The 20,527-nt window shown below is 37.1% G+C and overlaps 2 protein-coding genes across 4 annotated transcripts in view; both read left to right on the plus strand.

Annotated features, from left to right (window-relative positions):
• cUnh15orf40 (chromosome Un C15orf40 homolog) overlaps positions 1–20,527 on the plus strand; it is a 149,961-nt gene that overhangs the window by 17,250 nt on the left and 112,184 nt on the right. The window lies entirely within an intron of this gene.
• map1ab (microtubule-associated protein 1Ab) overlaps positions 2,100–20,527 on the plus strand; it is a 40,623-nt gene continuing 22,195 nt past the window's right edge. Inside the window, exons 1-2 of one of the 2 annotated variants that reach the window (XM_082160149.1) lie at positions 2,100–2,368; positions 5,440–5,541. In XM_082160149.1, coding sequence (XP_082016275.1) covers positions 2,137–2,368; positions 5,440–5,541 — 334 coding nt within the window. In that variant the 5' untranslated portion in view covers positions 2,100–2,136. Of the gene's footprint in view, positions 2,369–5,439; positions 5,542–13,342; positions 13,394–20,527 lie in introns of those variants that run through there. The other variant, XM_082160150.1, reaches the window with a different exon arrangement.

Consider the following 20,527-nt stretch of genomic DNA (forward strand, 5'->3'; position numbering starts at 1 on the left):
TTAAATGTATTATTTATTTACAATAACTTAATACAAATTATATGAAAATATGCCAATGAACATTATAAATTAAATAAAAATTAATCAGTTATAATTTATATTTTAATATCATATTTTACATTTCTAATACAAATTTCACTGATGTTGAGATTCACCGATGTTGGACCTATAAACACAAACTCCTTGACTTACCTTGATCAAATCCTTCTGCTTGCATTCTGGGTGAGCCGTTCTAGTTACTATCCAATATGACAGATTGCAGCCAAAAATACCAGCATTACCTGATGTATCATAGAGTAGGACTGCAATGTCATCCTACCTGTCGTCTGGATTTCGGAGGTATTTGCTCGTCAGCTTATGTGAAAAACTGCCAGATCCATTTCAGCTCATCAGCTCAGCATCTAAGTTAGGACAGTAGTGGCCAAACAGCTACATTTTGGACTTGTCAGTAAAGTGTCTGTACTTTAAATCCCAGAGGAGCTGAGGAATCAGACAACAATTAAGGAGTCATTGAGGTTACAAAATTGTTGACGCACTGCTTTGTCCAAACAAAGCATTTATGTTTATTGTATCTGATATGTTGTGTATGCAGTCTGTCTGTTCATTTGTAAATGCATTATAATAAATGACAAACAACAATTACTGTTACAAAAGTATTCAGAAATGTGAGGACTGCACTTGTCTTTTAAGTCCAGCAGAGTGCAGTATGGGCTCATTTCTGTTAGACTAACAGACTGCTGACTCACTGGAAAAGCCAGCCCAAGACCAGACAGGTGCTTCTGCATGCAAACTCACCTTCAGAGGGAAAGCCCAAGCTCTTGTTTATTTATTTTCACCGCGTCTCCCTCCTTTTCTCTCTCTGTTTTATATCATTAGTTGCCTTACACTAACATTTAGGAAATGTCGGTTGTATGCAGCTTTAAGGATGAATGAAAAAATACATGTAGAGGTCATTCCTTACACCACTCGGACACACATGTGTCTATTCACTTTTCTCTGGTGTATTGTAATTAGTTTTTGTCATTTAATCCCAGCTAACCATATTTGGTTCCCAAGAACGTTCTGGGAACGTACGTTTTGGGTTCCCAGAACGTTTGTTTTTGGTTACCTGAAGGTTTTGTGACAGAAATGTATCTTTTTTTTAGGTTTGCAGAACGGTCCCCTAACCTTCCCGTAATGTTCATAGAACGTTCCCTTAACGTTCTATTAACCCCACTTCATCATATATATTTTACATGCCATGCAGATCTCAAAGGATTATTATGCAGGTAAGTCAGTCTATTATTAGTATTATTTCACACATCACCGTCTTTTGACTGATAATATTAATAATAATAATAATAATTAAGGAAACGGACAAATTCACACAAAATTGTGTCAAAAATGCCAGTATCTGGGAGTATTCTTGTAAACATAATCGGTTATGGCTTAAGAAAGTAAACAGTAGAGAAAAACAACGCATGTGTGTCAGTGCATCATGCTAAAGTGACAGCAGCCTAACATTTCTTCTGCTGTCTGTGTTTTTGATTATAATCAAACAACAAAGGACAAAAAAAAAAGCACTGAATAACTTTAGTTAATCTATGTTTAATTTATACAGTGAAGACTATCCAGTGTTATTTTACATTTGATTATTTAATGTCCTGAAAACTACTGTTATTGTTACTGTTAATGTTATCTATATTAATCAACATTTTCAACATTTATATTATACAGTATGACCTACAGTATATACATATATATATATATATATATATATATATATATATATATATATATATATAATTACATTTCTGAATATATCAAAATACATTTTTATAACAATCGAATAGCCTTAGGCCTATTATTTTAAATTTCATAGTTGAATGTTGAATTAAATCATTATATATATAACCAGTGTCCATTGTAACACCAGGAATAATTAAACAACAGTTGATTAAATAACAGTTAAATTACAGATGAATATTCAATTTTTTGGCGTTTTGGCATCTATTTTTTGGCATCGAGCGTGACATCACACAGCTGCATGGTCTTTCGTCCAATCACAGGCAGGTAAACAGCGCCTGGTTTCGCCTGGTGTCAGCAGCAGCCCTCCCGGTCTTAACTCTGCAGACAGGGCAGGTGGCAGCAGTTGTCATGGAGATAACTGCGGGCCTGGCGTCGGCTCCAGGGGTTGTTTCCATGGAGATCCCGCCCCGAGGACGAGGTGCGCTGGCAGCGGTGGAGGAGGACGAGGACCGCGAGCAGTTTCAGCATCCCCGCCGCCGCGGCCCGACCTCACGCCAGGGAAACTTTTACATGCTCATAGTGATCGGTGAGATCGCGACAGAGCATCAGCTGCACGCCGCCAGACAGCACATAGAGCGCGGTGAGCCTCTGTTATTGAAAGCATGCCTCTTCTGACAATAAATATGCCTTTATTAGAATATTTTTTCTCTCAGAATTTAAAACACGTTTAAATATGTACTCATAGAGAATTATGCCAGATAACGAGTATGTATCCTTGTTTTTATATGAATTAATTATGGGATATTGTTAAAAATAAATCTTCGAAATGTCTTGCATACTTCATCTAACTTGATTTAACGCAAGTTTACAGCTAGGCTATAGACTGCATACTCTGCTGTGGTGGACGTGTTCATTTAATCATGGACGTTTCTTCAGTCCAATCGACGCTGCAAATGCCTATTTCCAAATCATTCCTAAAGATATCATTTGCTTAATGGAGCATAATTAAGGGCATAATTACACATCTCTTGTCTTCTGTACTTCTTTTGAGCGATATGATATCCGATGAGACCATTATTGCATACTAGTAAGATCAGCACACTGCGGCGACCTCGCGTGACTGCACTGAGCACTGCGCCATGAATTGTGCATTTTTAGATGAAATTGATGAAGCTGCAGTTTTTAAGGTCGGAGATCTCATGATATTATTGCTGTTTCAAATGTTTTTTATTTACCAGTATATTTTTGGGCACGTGTTTAAACTTACTATAGGGCTGTGATTAATATGACAGCAGATGTTGTTTATATTTTCAAGTATAAACGAGTCAGTGAAAAGGTGCATTCAGTAGAATCATCTTCATGATCATTTGTGACCCAGGACCACAAAACCAGTCACATGGGTCGATTTTTTGGAAAAGCTGAATATATAAGCTTTCCATTGATGTATGGTTTGTTAGGATAGGACAATATTTGGCCGAGATAAAACTATTTGAAAATCTGAGGGTACAAAAAAATCTAAACATTGAGGATATCGCCTTTAAAATTGTCCATTTATGTTCACGATTGTGCTGCATTCACTCACAAAAATAAATGTTTTATATATTTACGGTAGGAAATTTACGAAATATCTTCATGGAACATGATCTTTACTTAATATTCTAATGATTTTTGGCATACCGGTAATAGAAAAATCGATAATTTTGACCCATACAATGTACCCGTGCGACTTGTGACTGGTTTTGTGATCCAGGGTCACATTTAAGCTTGTGTATAATGAACAGTTTGAACATTTTAGCCCCCTAAGCTCTCTATTTTATAGCACTTCAAACACTGTATTATTGTAGAATTCTTAAAATATATTTGTTTCCAACCTTTTAGGTTGTCAGAGGAATTTCCATAATTTTTGCATGATTTTCATCTCTGATTTATTCATCTGTAATTACATTAAAAGTGGCCAAAAATCACCAGTACTTTGCTTTAAAATCAGCAAATAAATGTAACATTTCAATTTTAGTGTGTTGAATTTTTTTCACTGTGCATATATCCTGTAACTATAGTTTACTGAAAATACATTCAATTTAAAAGTACAAAGTTTTCATCATATGGCATCTACTGATTGCTGTCTTCTATTTTTTTTTTTATTGTAACTCCTTTGCTTTAGTACTCTAAAATATGTTTATCTGGCAACTTTTATTGTCATAAAAATGTGTCTTTGCTAAATTAGCTGCTAGCTAGTACTACTAGCATGTCTTCCTAAGAACATGAAGCTTAACTTTTGAGTGCAAAACCGCTCATAAGTCTATAAGTTAAATAGACTAAAGTAACAAATCAGAGCTACCAGCTGCACAAACCTGAGGAACCTGTCTGTGGGCCTATTGGTTAGAGAGTCAGGCTGGTAACCCGAAGGTTGCAGGTTTGATTCTCAATCCTGACAGGAAATGACTGAAGTGCCCTTAACAAGGCACCTAACCCCTAATCGCTCCCCGGGCGCCACAGCAAAAATGCTTTGGTTGTGTGTGTCCACGGTTTGTGTGTGTGTTCACTACTCACTACTCCTAATGTGTTTGTACTAACTTGGATGGTTTAAATGGCTGAGGACAAATTCCCAGTATAAGTTACAATTCTTGGCATTTACATGTCAAAAGAAAAAGAAAAAAAGAAACCAAATTCGAACACAATTTTTAGGGTCAAATGGTAGACTTGTTACATTCAGCACATTTACAATTGTGCAGCATTCTCTAATGTTTGGACATTTAGAAACCTCCCATTCTTCCTGACAGACATTTAATAAGCAATTAGCAAATCGATGAGAATAAAATCAATACTGTAAGGAATGTTGTGTTTCTATCTTATTCTGAGAAAATAGAAGTATCCGTTCATCTCTGCGGTCATTACCTGTTTTAAATCCCAATGACACAGCATTTCTGAGGACAAACACTGCAGTGTTTGCGACATTTACACTTCATCTACAAAGCCAAATAGAATCTGAGGGAAACCGCCCTTCATCTGTATGAAGAAGAGATGAGGAAGGACACAGCCGAGGAGAGATAAGAGTCATAGAGTTCATTTCATTCCCTAATTCTCCAATTTACACTTTGAAGTTCAGCACAGTTGGAGCTTAAGAGACATCTGAACTTTTGGGATCTTATGTAATACTCAATGAATATTCTGAGCATAACACTCTGAATCTCATGTGAAGAACTATGTGGCAGATGTCTGAAAATACGGGGTTGAAATATCGAATTTAAACCTGAATACAAACAGAAGGTTTATTTGAACTGTAATTGATTAAGAAATAAAGAAATTGAGAAAAAAGAAGAATAAGAATAATTAAGAAGAAACTGAAAATAAATGTATTTAAATATTTGAATGATTAATATTACAAGTAGATTATTAATATTATAAATATAGTAAAAAATGATTCATTTTTGAACTAACATTTTTACTCAAACTGTTATAATATATCATATTAAGTAATGTAGTTTGTAATGAATAAAATGGAATGATATACATAAAAAAAATTACGGAAATCGAATTGTTATAATAATATAATATAATATAATAATGAATTGTAAAAGAAAAAAGAAAGAAGGATGATATATGAAAGAAAGATGTAAAATGAGGGTGTTGATGAACATTGCGTACACATGTAGCTAATCTTCAAGTACTGTTCTCATATTGATCATGTCACATTTCTCTCTGTACCTGCAGGTATCCGATCCTGGGACATCAACGTGTCAGAATGTGACCTGGACCAACAACTACAGCTTTTCATAACCAGACATTCCGCCCAGTTCTCAGCCGAGGTCAGAGGTCAGTCCGATTGAAAGGGTGACATCTAGATCCTGCAGCAGTGTTGAATGCAAAGTATATATATGAAGATAAACTATAAAAAGAGAAAGCTCAAAGCTGAATGAACAATTACATGGTTAAGACATACATTTCTTTTCATTTATTAATACTACACATAAATAAATATTTTCAGTGAAAAGTTGGGAATCAAGCTATTGATTCACATGCTGCCAGCCCAAGGTCACACTGCAGTGTTGCTTACAGCAAGCTCACAGATAGCACGCACAACATGCAGCCAGTCAGCATGTGTGTTTGCACGGGTGCTGCCTGGCACAGTGCTAATCAAAGAGCTGTGTCAGGAGGAGAGGAGCTGCAGAGCCCTGCTTGACTGCTGCAGTGTGTGTGTGTGTGTGTGTGTGTGGGGTGGGACGGGGCTTGAGCTGAGGCACAATCGGTTTCGATATAAGTGATAAGAAAAGGCTAGCATGCTATTCATTTCCTAACTGCGGAGAAAGTGCTTTAGTAACCATTTTAAACCTTAAGCTGCTGTTGATGGGGTGAATTATACAGTACCTGGAGACAAATTCAATGTAAATGGCTACATAATTTGGCAATCACGTGACTAACAGTGCTTTTGTTTTCCGAATATATAGGCACTTGACCGCAATCACATAATCACAGTCAGTATTGAATAAATGATAATCAGAGTGTGCTGCAGGAATTATGTTTTTCTGTAGGCCAAAACCAGGAAACTAGTTTTAGCTCTTCCGGTTCCATCAGTCAATGTTTTTTTAATGGGTTTTTAAGGGTGCTTTCACACCTGAGCGTTTGTTTCGGAGCCTGGTGCGTTTTCTCCCTTGGTTGGGTTCGTTTAGGTATATGTGAGCACGGCAATCACGCTTGTATCCGCACCAAAACAATTGCTTTGAGACTGCCTGAACGTGGTGGTCTCGGGGCGGTTCGCTTGAGGTGTGAGAGCAATCTGACCCAAAGGACCAACGAACCAATTCATAACGGGAAATGTACTATATAAATAGCAGTAGTGTCTGATTCTGTGAGTGAGCACATCAGTTATCACAGTTGAAAACCAAAAGAGCACCTCTTCATCTTTGAATGTTGTGTAATTGTGTGCTTCTCCATGCAAGAATGCTGTCTCGATGAAGCCTTGATTTGTGCTCTAGCTGCATTATAACATTCGTATAGTGTGTGCGTGTGTCTTGACACTGTTAACCTCTAGACAGCGCTGGGAAATCCACAGAGCATTTGAATTTGCTGCAGTATTAATACAAATGTAGTATATAATTTAACAGCGGGAATGACGGCTACATTCGTATAGGGTTTGCGTGTCTCGACAGTTACAAATAAAGCCACAAGAAGCTCATGGAGCGAACTTGTGAATCATCTTGATGGATGATGAAGAGGAAACGCTGACCAATAAGAGGACAGTTACTCACATGTAACTTGCGTGAACACATTTTGGTACGGTTTAAAGGTTGCCATGTGAAAGCGAACCAAACCAAGAAGAAAATGCAACATTGCAACAAATTAAGTCCCTGTTTTGGAACAAAACAAACGATCTATAGGTGTTAAAACGCTCTTAGTTAAATGTCTGAAATAAGGTCTGTGGGGAACAGAAATGAAGCCACAACAGAACTGTTGCGCTTCTCCTATAGCAACACACAACAGGGCTGTTTCATTCCTCCATTTCATTCAGAACCACAGTTGAGTATATGATTCAATGACTTGCTCATACAGACTTGTTTTGTTCCTGAATGAATCAGTGTTTGAACGAATGGCTTGAAAGAAAACGACTCACTCACAAAGACAGTGTCTGCGTTCGAAACCGCATACTTCCCTACTATATATTAGGCGAAAAACAGTATGCGACAAAAGAAGTATGCCCGAATTCATGGTACTCATAAAAGAGTAGGTAAAAAGTACTGGGATGACCTACTTCTTCCGGCGAAATTCTGAAGTGTGGCCGAGTGAAGAGAGGATTTATGAATGGCAGTGAAGCATAACTGACGCTGGTAGGTCACATGACAACATGGCGAATGTAGTACGTCCAGAATACATTCATACTACACACACTCATACTATATAGAACATACTTTTTTAGCGGTCGTGAAGTAAGAACTATTTTGAACAATAGGTACCTATAACAATTTGTTCCTGAATGAATCAGTGTTTGAACAAATCGCTTGAAAGAATGATTCTATGATTCAAACACAAAGACAGTCACTTGTTGCCCCCTTTTCTGTGATAGTTTTGCTGTGTTTTCTATGTTGTTCTGAATTTTTTTAAGGGGTCATCGGATGCAAAATTCACTTTTATATGGTGTTTGCTTATAAATTTGCAGTGTGTGGACACAACCACCATACAATGAAAAAAATCCATTCACTCCTTTTTTTTAATCCTCAAAAAGCCTAAACACTCTCAATAATCAATAATCAATAATTGGATTTTCTGAGCAACATGATGTCATTTTGAGGAGGTAAAAGGGTGTTGTTTTACCCAACCATTGAGGAATTTTAACCAAAGTATATTACAAACTTTACACGAAGACCCTAATGAATCATACCAACTTGTGGAAAATGGGCAATCGATAACCCCTTAAAGCATTTTTTAGTTTGCCGAAGTTTATTGCTTACTAGGGTTAGAGCAAAAGAGCACCACTAATAAACTGCAACGCCAAAAAATGACCAAATGTGCTTGGGAGGTGGAGAGACGCCCTCTGACCCTGCTGAAGGGCATGATGTGTGCTTCGATTAGATTGTGATGACTGGTCTGTGGGGTGATACAAGGTTAACAGCCACTAAAGGTTGATGTCTCAGATTGTGCTTTTATGTGGCTCAAGGCCTGTCCGACATAAGGCTCCCGGGTTGATGGTTCAAATAAGTCCACAGTATTGATTGTACCCTATCATATTCAGCATGCACCTTAGCATAGATCAATTACATTCAAGCTAATGGGAATTCAGTGGCTGTCCTAGGGCACAAATAGATTTGTTTCTATTCCGATTGGTAACAAAATGGAAAATAAAGTATTGGCTAAATTAATTGCTTTGTCTAGGACTGATGGATATTTTGCTAAAAATGTTTGGCCATATAAGCACTTGAAGTTGAATTAAGGATATACTGCAAGTTTTTTAATTTTTTTAAAAATTATGTTCTCAGTCCTTTCCCGTCCTGTTCATAAATATAAAATGATGAACCATCTAATGGATATTGTAAGTAATGGAGAACAGATTATACAAACACACGCACACACACACACACACACACACACACACACACACACACACACACACACACACACACACACACACACACACACACACACACACATACACACACACACACATATAAATATATATATATACAGTATATATATATATATATATATATATATAACACATTTATGTTTTTCAAATGTAAAATTAAAAAAAAAAAAGTTAATTAACTGTCTATTCCTCGCTAAAACTAACTTTATATATTTATATATACATACACAAACACACACACACACACACACCCACACACACCCACACACCTTTGGTTTTAAGTGTCTGAGCTTGACCAGAGCATATTATTAAATTGCGTTATGCCTTTTTTAAATACTTTTTACAACACAAGCATATTCATATTTTAAAGGTTATAGAGTTTAAAAGGTGCTGCGTAACAGGACTGATCCCTTCAGTGTCTGACAGAACCAAGGAAATGAGGCATCAACAATCTCCCAGATTATATAAAAGCGAAACCATCAGCAGGTATAACTTCAGTCCCTTCCGTCTCACAGCAGAAATGACCTTGATCAGTCAGAGCCACAGTGTCTTGAGGTTTAGCTTCTAAAACTGGCTGATGGGGAGGTTCAGGGCGAGGAAACGGCATGATCAGTGTTTTCATTTTTACTGAGTCACTCAACCTCCTCCTCTCTTCTTCTACTATGTTTCCATGGTGACCTGCATCTTGGCATGAGCCAAGGTGAGCACTGATGTGAGGAGCTAATGAGTGCACTTTGTCAGGAGAGAAGTACTATATGCACAGAATGAAAGCAACAACTCTTGTTCCCCTATTTATATGATGACACTATGGATTTATGATATCTAATGTTTTCTGAGAAATGACATAATGGCCTACAGTAAAATTAAAGTAATTGTTTTTACTGTGTTTTTTTTAATGCCAGATTCTGCCATAATTGGTTTCTATTAAACTGTGACCATATCCCGCATTAACTGCTGACAGGCTGCATCCCCTCGAATATCCTATTATAGAGGCCAAATGAGACGTTTCAACCACCGTTATGCTCTATGAGTCAATGTTTAAGAAGACTGATTGTCTGCAGGCTGGAAAGTAATGGTCTGGAGAAGAATTTTCGGATATTTCTGGCCCGTCTTATTCGCAAGTTCCCCCCAGACTCGCTCACAACGTCTAGAATACCCGGAGAAAGCTGTCTGTTAGCTTTCCCATTCATCACAAAGGCATCAGAGTGAAGTAACCAGCCGAACCTTGACCCCTCAACCTTGTCTATCTCTTCTACGAGTGCCCTGGTTAATAGCACCTAGCTGGCGCTATACCCAGAATCTGACCCAGACATTCCCTCTCATGGTGTCTGATTCTATTATCAGGGATTTCTTTGCTAGTTTGTATGTCTCCCGTGAGTCGGAAACCCTCAAAGCAATTCTTTACCCAAACCCCAAACACTTTTAAAGAGTGTTATGCTTATGTTGCTGATGTAAATTTTGCATGCATAGACACAATCTTTACTTTCATGGTTTAAAAGAGGAAAAAAGGAGTCATTTTCTGTAATAGTGTCACGGTGAGTTAAACAAGGACCTCAATGTACAAGTTTATGGTCACTTGACTCTTTCCTTTTCCTCCCAGGACACACACAAAGGAAATTGGTACAGTAGAGCCGAAGCCTCTAGCAGGACCTATTTATAATACAAGCACTGAGCCATAATTATGAATTTCACTGATGCTGAGGGGGAAGTGAACGATCACATGACTTTCAGACAGACTGATAATTAAGGCCCTGAGCCAAAACTTCATACCTCTGAACATTTTTAAAGCACTTTTGAAGTAGGCTTATGTAAAGTCGGCTCAGGAAAGGACTGCTGCTCTTGAAACCAAAAAATTAAATAAAATAAAAAATCACACACATACACTGAGGTAAATAAATTCATCAAATATTATCCATCTCTGAAAATCAATTCATCCAGTTCTGGTCTGTACAATATTTTGTAAGCGCCGGACAAACACAATCCCCCTCAGTTGTTTGAGCAATCTTCAGTGGGCTTTTGTTTTTCACCGATACAAAAGACCAGTGAGACGTTCGTGTCTCCGCTCAGGCACTGAAATGAGGAACAAAACAAACACTCAAGCTGATTAGACAGATTTTGATTTGAGTTTCCATTTAGACACAGTTTGACTATGCAGTCTTAGGCCTTTTAAAAAAAATATTTTATATTATGAATATTAGCACGATCATGATTCAGAGGGGATTTCTTGTGAAAATAGTTACAGTGAGCTGGCCATAGAGAGGGCTGTCATACATTATGGATGAGCAGTAAGTGAAGTGAGCAGGTACTGGTACAATGAAAAAAAGAAGAAAAAAAAGAAGAAAAAAAACTCAGAAGCTGCCGGACATTCTCAGAATTCCTGCTTTGTTACTAACCTTGACTTTGGAAATAATTGCTTGATTTGGTTAAATAGCAATGTGGAAAATTATTTCAGATTATATTTTATAGGCTACTACATTACCTTTCCAAATTCTTTTAAATATAACTACCTTGAGTTTTAAGATATTAATACTGTAAGGGGATTTACAGTCAAATACCCAGAACCAGATATAATTCTGACTCATGTAAGGGGATTTACAATACTTTGATTCAGCAAGATGTCACGTATTGGGTGTTTATAATGAGAGCACAAAAGGAGGAGTACAAACAAACGGTCTTTAATAATAAATCCAAATGGAAACACGCTTGAGATCACAAGGAGTAATAGTATAAACAACCACGTAAACTGAAACGACACAGAACCATGAACAGAGGGTTTAAATACACAGACGAGTAATCAACAGAACTAAGAACAGGTGAGGAACTAATGAGGAACCATTGGAACAAACTAGCAGAACGAACTCAGGCAAATCAGAACAGAAAACAGAATGAAAATTAAACAAAAACAGAACTAGAACATAGGATGCATTTAATTGATTAAAAGTGACAGTAAGAGCATCTATAATGATACACACAAAATAAATCATATTAGAATGATTTCTGAAGGATCATGTGACACTGAAGACTGGACTAATGATGCTGAAAATTCAGCTTTGCATCACAATAAATTACATTTCACTATAAAGAATAATAACAGAAAACATTTCTTTTATATTTTAATAATATTTCACAATATTACTGTTTTTACTGTATTTTGATCAAATAAATGCAGCCTTGGTTCAAAGAGACAAATATTAAAAGACGTACTGACCCCAAACTTTCGAACAATATAGTGTATATAATATATTAGAGTTACTGACAATGTTTTTTCTTCTTCAAAAAGACATAATATAATAGTGTTTTGGAGCCATTCATTCATACAGTTTGTGCTGACATCCTAAAGAGTAGAGGCAGGCCAGACATGCATAATTGAGGCTGCTCAATAATTTATGATTTGGATACTGATAACACTGCAGATTCTGTTTGAGTCAAAGCACAAAACCATAGCATAAAAATTACCTGGCGCTGATTTTAGCATACTTTGTCTTTATGATGTTTTTAATAAATCATTAGATTGATGCACTGGTTATGACAGTAAGTTTCCCAGTGCATTTTAAGGTGGAAAACAACATGATTCATTAATTAATTACAAAATAATATGGATTGTTCCAAAGAGAGGAAATTGAACAGAAGGGGCACAGAAAAAAAAACATTGCACCAAAATAATTTATTTACAAGTATTTAAAAGTATTTACAAAGTGTCGGCCCAGATCCGGGCCACGTCTGGTATGTGGATTCCACGCGTACCAGATGTGGGCCGGATCTGGGCCGACACTTTGTTGCTGTCTGGGGTGTTTTGGGGGTTAAAATTGTAAAACACAGGCCAATGGAACAAAACAAAATGCAAGTTCAACTTCTTATAACTTGACTGCGGCATTTTTTAGAACACTGTGTCATGTGAAATGCTGCAAAAAACACTAGATGCAAGAGCAACGGTCAAACGCATCTGTCTAGCGCATGTTGTTTACATAGAAAAACAAAGGAAAAGCAGGGCAATGGAAAGCAAAACACATGTCCTGTGTAAATGGACCCTTATTCTACATGGAGCAGGCCATCGCCTCATGGATGCCGCCATATGTACATCACATGACTGGGTGTGTGATGCAGCCATATTGCAATTTCAGGCTTTATAAAGAGCTTGCGTGAGGCCGGTGCAATGCAGCAGCCTGAACAAACCACCAATAAAACAAAGAAAATCAGTGAGACTGATCCCACAAATGCATGAAAAGGAGCCAAACAAAAGATATTAAATATAATATATAATATGATATAATAATATAATATAATAAGACAAGTCCAGACCAGACAAGACATGAAAGGGTTACTTGTGGTGCATTGAAAGTATCACTAACTCCCCCTCCTCCCCCTCCCCGCCTGCCCCTCTTCTTCAGACAGTAGCTGCATCTGTAGTTTATTCGGCGGGTGGCTGCAGCCAGAGTTGCTGCAACCATCCTGCTCTGCTCGAGAACCCAAATCTGCCAGCCTCACACACTCCCCGGCCCCTCCCACACACACAGCAGTGACTGCGCTCCTGAACACCCATCAGTCGCGAGACACACGACGCACTGTTAAAGTGGCCCGCATCAGCATACGGTATGTATCACTTTCTGTCACGCAGACTACTGAGACTGCGTTCTAGCATGCGATGCGGTGACTGGCGTGACTTTTACGCAGTGTCGCAGTGGCCGGGACAAAGAGTCTTGCGATGCGAGCTGCTACAAACAGTCTGTGACACTTTGCTTATTGAGACTGTGACGTCTTGGAGGGTGCGTATCCTTATTTGACCGCATATTTGTGTTCTTCTTGACATTATTTATGACTTTGGTCGGGTTATCGGGGCTTATGGCGCGCGCGACATGCGCATAATAATGCGTTTTTGAGGCGTTCAGTGACGGCGAAAGAATTAGGTAATTAAACACCCAGACAGTCGTTTAAATCTACCTGTAATTGCGACATATGTCTGGGGACAGGGTGTACGATGAACATCTTCCTGTGCTTTATCCAACTGGATTAAAAGGTGATGGACGGAGGTTGGTGGAGAGCTCGCGCGGACAGACTAACTTTGTTGCTTTGAAGATCTGTTTTATTTGACCGTTTAACAGGTTGTGAAATTGTGTGTATTTGACAGTTGCTATTTAAAGTTGTTTTAATTTGTATTATTTTGTGCTTGTGCAAAGTGATCACCTCAAATGATTATTTGCAGCATGACTCACGTCTACGTATTGTGTTAAGATGCTAAACGTTAGTCTTTGTCTGTGAATAATATGCTCAAAAGTTTTAAAGCGTAATCTGAAATATTAATGTTAAAGTTGAGGAAATTATTTAAACGATTTCAGTTCATTAACGATTCTTTTAGTAGCCTACTTTTGTGGAAGAAATATTTGGACAAAAGAAATTACATTTTTATTGCTGCAGTCAGATGATGAGATCGTTTCAGATTTCCACTAAACAGTTATTCTGCGATAGATTTGTTTACATAATCTTGTTTACTCGGTTTTCAAATATATTTTGGAGGCATTAAATGCAAATATTTTTCCTAACTAGCCTATGGGCTATTTCCCCAAAAAAAAAAAAAAAAACTAAAAAAAACGAGTTCATTCAGTTCATTCCAAAAATAGCTAACCTACCACAGATTGCAATAAAACAGGCAGTAAATGAACAGTTTTTTTGTCCCATTATCCCTACTGTATGACATAACACAACACCGTTATTAGTTTATGATGACATAATATCTAGTTATAAATACAAAACTTGCGGTTCATTAATGAGTCATATGAATACATTAAAGAGTCGGCTCGTATGAACCGCTGTATGTTTTGATTCACTAAAAAAATCGAAGTCATTCGTTCTGGAATTGGACTACACTATTCACAGTATGTTTTGATTCGCTAAAACAAACTGGCTTAAATGCCATCAGTTCGGGAATTGAACTACACTGGATGTGATTTATGTTTTTGATTCAATAAAAAGAACCGATTCAAAAGACTCATTCGTTCGACAATTGGAATCAATTTATTAATGCAACATATTTGCTCTATCTCAAAATCTAGCAAGTTGCCTTCCTAGACAGCATTCCACTACCTTATAACGCCCCAAAATACTTTATAGGTAAGCGGCTCAGCAGGTTTTCATAACAGGTAGTCAATACACAGTCATCTCTGTCACTCTTCTTTTAATTTATATACATAATATCCCATAAAATCTTGATACATTCCTAAACAATTATCAATCCTACCACCAAGCTGCCTACTTAGACAATGTTCCATTTGACTATGATGACCATAAATATTTTCTAGCTTGTCAGTAGGTTTTGAGACACAGCCTCTGATTTGTTTGCCGCTCCGTGACTCAGCGTTGCCGTCTGTGACTCTTTCTCTCTCGTTCTGTTTGCAACACGGTTGCACATCTAGCCGCTTAAGGACCATTCATGAAAAATAATGACTAAATTGATGAATCGTTCCGTGTTTGAATATCATTGCAGGCTAATTAAACTAACAAAATGACTCTTTGCCTCATTTGGCACAGCTAACATTTGAATCTACTGTATTAATATATTCAACTGTTCTGCTCTCGATGAACTTCTCTACATCATACAAGTACAAACAACATCAGGGAACTAAATTAGACCTGCTTGAACTAAAATAAATCTAATTGATACCATGAAGAGTTGATAGTCTAAATCATTATTAGCTTTTGAGGAAATACTGGACTATTTTAAATACATTTGGTTGTCATTTCACAATTCTGAAATGATTCAGTGCTTCCTTGGTTCTGTTTTCTGGCACAGCTGTCTGGGTGGGATGCTTACATAGAGAAACACCCACTGACATCAGTGGGTCTAACAGCATCAGCTGCTGAGTCATTGTTCCATTGCTACTGTTTGTAGCCTAAATCTGGTAGAGGTGCAGAGTGGACCTGCCGTTCTTTTCTTTATAATATGAGATGGAAGTTCCTTCAGTATAATCTTAATGAATTGAAATGTTTCGTGGGAGTGTGTTGGGTTATTAGGCTTAGGAAGATCCATCATTAAGCTTTCATGATATCATTGGTGTTAGGACATTGAAGGGCACATCCATCTGCCACAGAGTAAAAATGGGCCATTGAAGACTTTTAAGACAAGGGTGAATGTGTTGTAGGGCTTTACCAAAGTGACTCATGCTCTGCTCCGTTTGACATTGGAAAATGCTGGGGAAAAAAGGAACAGCAATTTTAGACCTACTGATTACAGTTTCCATGGACAGCACAAATGGTCCAACCTAGAAAATATTAGCAATTCAACTTTGGACTTACTGGATAATCTTCCAGGATTTAGGAACGGTCAGTTGAGACAAACAAACTCTCAGTGGTGGATTACTCAGCGGAAAGGGACGCGATCTAAGTGGCAAGGTGCCCGTCTGTGGATTGTAGCACTTTTAATTAAAAGACAATCTCTTAGACAGGCATGCAATTTTGTCCATATGTTTTCCCTCAAACATTTAACCGTAACCTTTGCTTTGCTGCCATCAAAATAAACCGTTAAATTCTAATTTACTTGTTTACTCAGTCAGCTCATTAGCCGATTTAAATGTATATCGGCAGATCTTTATGTAACAGCTCATGGCACCTGCGCATTAAGTTTATATTAAAGTTGCATTCAACATTGAGGAAATTTGAACATTCTTGATGAAAGTGCGGTTGACCAGCCATGCACACAAGCGTAGACGTGTTATGGCTGAGTTAAATGGCGAGGTGGTATGACGTAAGGCTGTCCCATTTGCTTCAAAGTCACCTTTTGGTGAAATATTTCAGTCTTTTATTCATTTGAAGGTGTTTGTGTTGGTGGGTATGTGGGTGAGTGCCATTATCCCTGGGAGCTTGCAAATTTAGTGTGGGAGGTTCACCCTCTCTTTCCTATGTAGTGCTGCAGTGAGAATTCCTCCACTGCTGCTGAATCACTGTGGTCTAACTTGGCCAATTATTGTTGCGTGTTCTGGTTTAAGATCTTTTACCTTTTTATTTGCTAATCGTACAGATTGCCTTAGGAGATTTTCTGTTTAAATGGTGTTTCTTTGGCACAGTTCTTTGTGTGAAATGTAACTGCGGTAGGATATTGGAAATGTGGAGCGATAGAATCTGTGTAAGCTGTGAGTTAAATATAAGCTTGAGCTCAGTAATAAATCTTGGATTTACCTAATGCATGGAAATGAGACTTTGACAGCCAATATGTAAGGTTGGTACAGGGAGTCGGTCATTAACGTAAAATAAAAACCCAGGCATCAGGAATTAATTTGGATCTATTATTTGATAATGACTGTCTTTCTATACACTATTTGGTTTATTAGATTGCGGCTGACCAAATAAAGGAATACTGAATTATACCAAATTATTTTGTAGATTATTTTAAAACTTTAAAAATAGTTCATTACAACGTAGAAAATCAACCTTCCTAGCAACGAGACAAAAGAGCAACAATATTAAAAAATACATTTAAATATTGTTATTATTATTAATCTCCATTCCAAGTTACTTTTACTATGGACTAGTTTTCTCAATTAGTCCATAACATATTTAACAACAACATAGCATGTTGTCCGTGATGTTAAGGTTATAACTTACATAGTTATAAGTTCTTTATGTTTCTTATTAGTTCCTTCCTTGTTTTTCTGAACAATATTTGCACAGTTTTATGGTCATGATTTTAATTTTCTACTGTTTTATGTAGTCAGTAGTAATAACTGTTTAAAGTCCCAAGATAGGAGACCATGAGCGATACAAGGGACATAAAAGTAGCAGCGGTATGTTGCCACAATGGAAAGTGGCCAAATATATAGTTAAGTGCTCATGATGCAAAAAATACTTTAGTGCTCAACACTCAAGTATTCCAAAGAGGTGTGTATAAAAGAGATAAAAGATTAAATAATTTTGGATTATTTTTTGGAAATTGCTAATTTATCACCACTATAATTTTAATCATTATCAACTTTAAGGTAGATGGCTGAGGGTCAATGGACAAAATTTGACATGATTTGCAGTCACTAGCTGGGAAGATTTGTAATAGGATCTCTTCAAAAGGCTGGATAATGTTTAGAACAAAAAGATTTATAATAGGCCTAAATACAACATATCTGGTTCTGTTCATGTAACTTCTAAAAGCCTTGTTGTTAATAGTCATTTGAATACCTTACTCTAATATTAAATGAATTATGCATGAACCATTGCACATGATTTCCATTAAAATTACCTTATACTTTGACTTTAAAAATGGAAAAATGAATATTCAAGATCTATTTACATACTATCAAATGTTATTATTAGACATACTGTATATAATTAAAAAAAGGTTGAAACCTCAACCTGTCAGCTGCTAATTTTTAAGTCGCTGTCTATAAATCATCTGGTTAAAGGACCAAGGAAACAATGACATTTCAGAGATGCTGACTCATAGAACAAACCCATGTTCTCTCAGAAGATATTTCATAAGCAAGCCTCTATATTGCAGTTTAAACCTGTTATTAACATCTGAGCATGTGTATTTTTCCATCACTTGCTGTATCATGACATTTTCCATTTGAACTGCTAATGTGCTAGGTATATATGCTTTACTTAATAAGGCCAATTATAAAAGATTGCTTTTATAAAAAGCACTTCATATTTTCTTAGGTCTAATGCTTAATTGTTCTTTTGTTTCTACCTATTGGCCATATTCTGTTTATAAGGATAAGAAGTCTTTGTGGCACCAGGACGTTATGGTAAAATGGCACAGGGTTGTTGAGTCTCGTCAGTGTTGAAAAACATCCAGCCCTTATTCAGAAGCACAAAGATGTGGCTTCAAATGCTAATGAACGGTCTGTGTGGTGGCATGATCTCATAGTTGGCTCAGGTTTAGGCTGGAGTTTTCTGGCCCCCCAGGAAACAGTGGTACTGCACCAACAATCTTCTCGTACCCTTTTCTTTCTTTAAAACTTGCTTCCTCCTTAGCCCACATCTTACATAATGTGCTCTTTTCACAATGCGCAAACTTAAAATCTATATCTAAAGTATACTTAAATGTCTAATGTAATATGTGCAATAATTTTTATCAAATTAAGATTATTTTGCATATGCTGCTTCATTTATGTTCCATTTGTGGACTGCCAACTTATTGTGCAAGTTATCAGATGTTACTATGTTTGAGTTCTGTGAACCAAAGAACTTTGTATGGTGCCAGTATAAAAGTTAATATCAGAAATCCATGCAAATAAGGCATAAAATCACAACATGCTGGGGCATTGTGCCGTTGCCACACCCTTTACCCAGGTGGCTGTCTGAGTTTCAGTGACACATCCGCGATAAAAGAGGCTTTAATATGCTTAACAGCGGCATTGCCAAATCACAGGACTAGGATTACCAGAAGAAACTAGGGCACTCGCTTCTTGTGTAGATGTAACACGGAGCGTCAAAGTGTTAGTATTGTTTTAGGGCTTTATAGAGCGTATGGAGCACTTTCATCATGTACAATTATATATTAACTATAGTTTATAATAATTTCTGATTATTACTTTAATGGTCTTTTTAAAGGCACAATATGTGAGATTTTTGGATGAAAATCACCAAAAATGAATCATTGTTATATAGCTCAACACAGTTAGTCTTCTTGTTTGAATCTCGATTTCTTGATTTACCGCTAGTAACGTCTTACATACCGTAACAGTAATATAGCATTTTCTCCACCATAAAATATATTTAAAAATTAATTGCATTTCTTTTAGGAACACAAGTCATCCAGTTTTTATTAATATGAAATTCTAATATCGATCTAGCTTACTGCAGTGTGCAACAAGTGTCTACCAGCCACCGAGCTAATGGACAGATTAATGTTAACTTTCAACACACTCAAATGTATTTTAGTACGATTGTTTTGACCAAGTAAAACTGCGTTACACCACAATTTTAATTTGTCAGATAAAGTGACCTGTATGAGTAGTAAATTAAACATTTGTGGCTATTTCATTCGAATGAATTAAAATAGTGTGAATTTAAGTGACCAAACATAACAAAGTTCAAGTTCAGGGACGTAGGAGGCAAATGTTAAACAACTTTAATCGTAACTTTAATCATAAGATATGCATAAACTACAAAACGTAAGGAGGGGCAGTGGCCGATTGCGGCATATAAGCATAATAAAAACAGCAACGGAAAATGTCCTGGTGTTCTCGGCCCTCCCCTGCTTCTTACTACAGTAACCTTAATAAAACTTTATAGAGCCTCTATTATGCTATTTTAAAGGTTTCTAATTTTGTTTTGGTAGTCTTCTACAACAGTTTTACATGCACCAAAGGTCAAATAACAGTTTCATTTTCTCATAATATACTCTAAACCCCTTCTTTCCGAGAGCCTACTCTGCTCTGATTGGCCAGATGGCCCAGTCTGTTGTGATCGGGTTACCGCTTACAGCGTGTGTTGGAAACGAAATGCCCATTACCACAACTGAATTTCAGCTCCGGAGGCTTCCTAAAGCTCAGCGATTGTACACACTGTAAAGACAGAAACGACTGCGTCGATTTTACCATATCAATCCGAGCGCAAGTCCGATGATGAAACATTGGAAGAACTAGTTATTCAACTTCAACCTCCATCGTAAGGACGACTTGAGCAGGACGTTTCTCAGTTTTAGGTAATAGTGGGTCCACAGCTGATTAGCCGAACGTGAGTTAGCCAGTTAGGCGGAGACCTGCACAACATAAAACACAAAACGATGTATTTTGAACA

The sequence above is a fragment of the Leuciscus leuciscus genome (genome assembly GCF_965113295.1).
Source record: "Leuciscus leuciscus genome assembly, chromosome: 25".
NCBI lineage: Eukaryota > Metazoa > Chordata > Actinopteri > Cypriniformes > Leuciscidae > Leuciscus > Leuciscus leuciscus.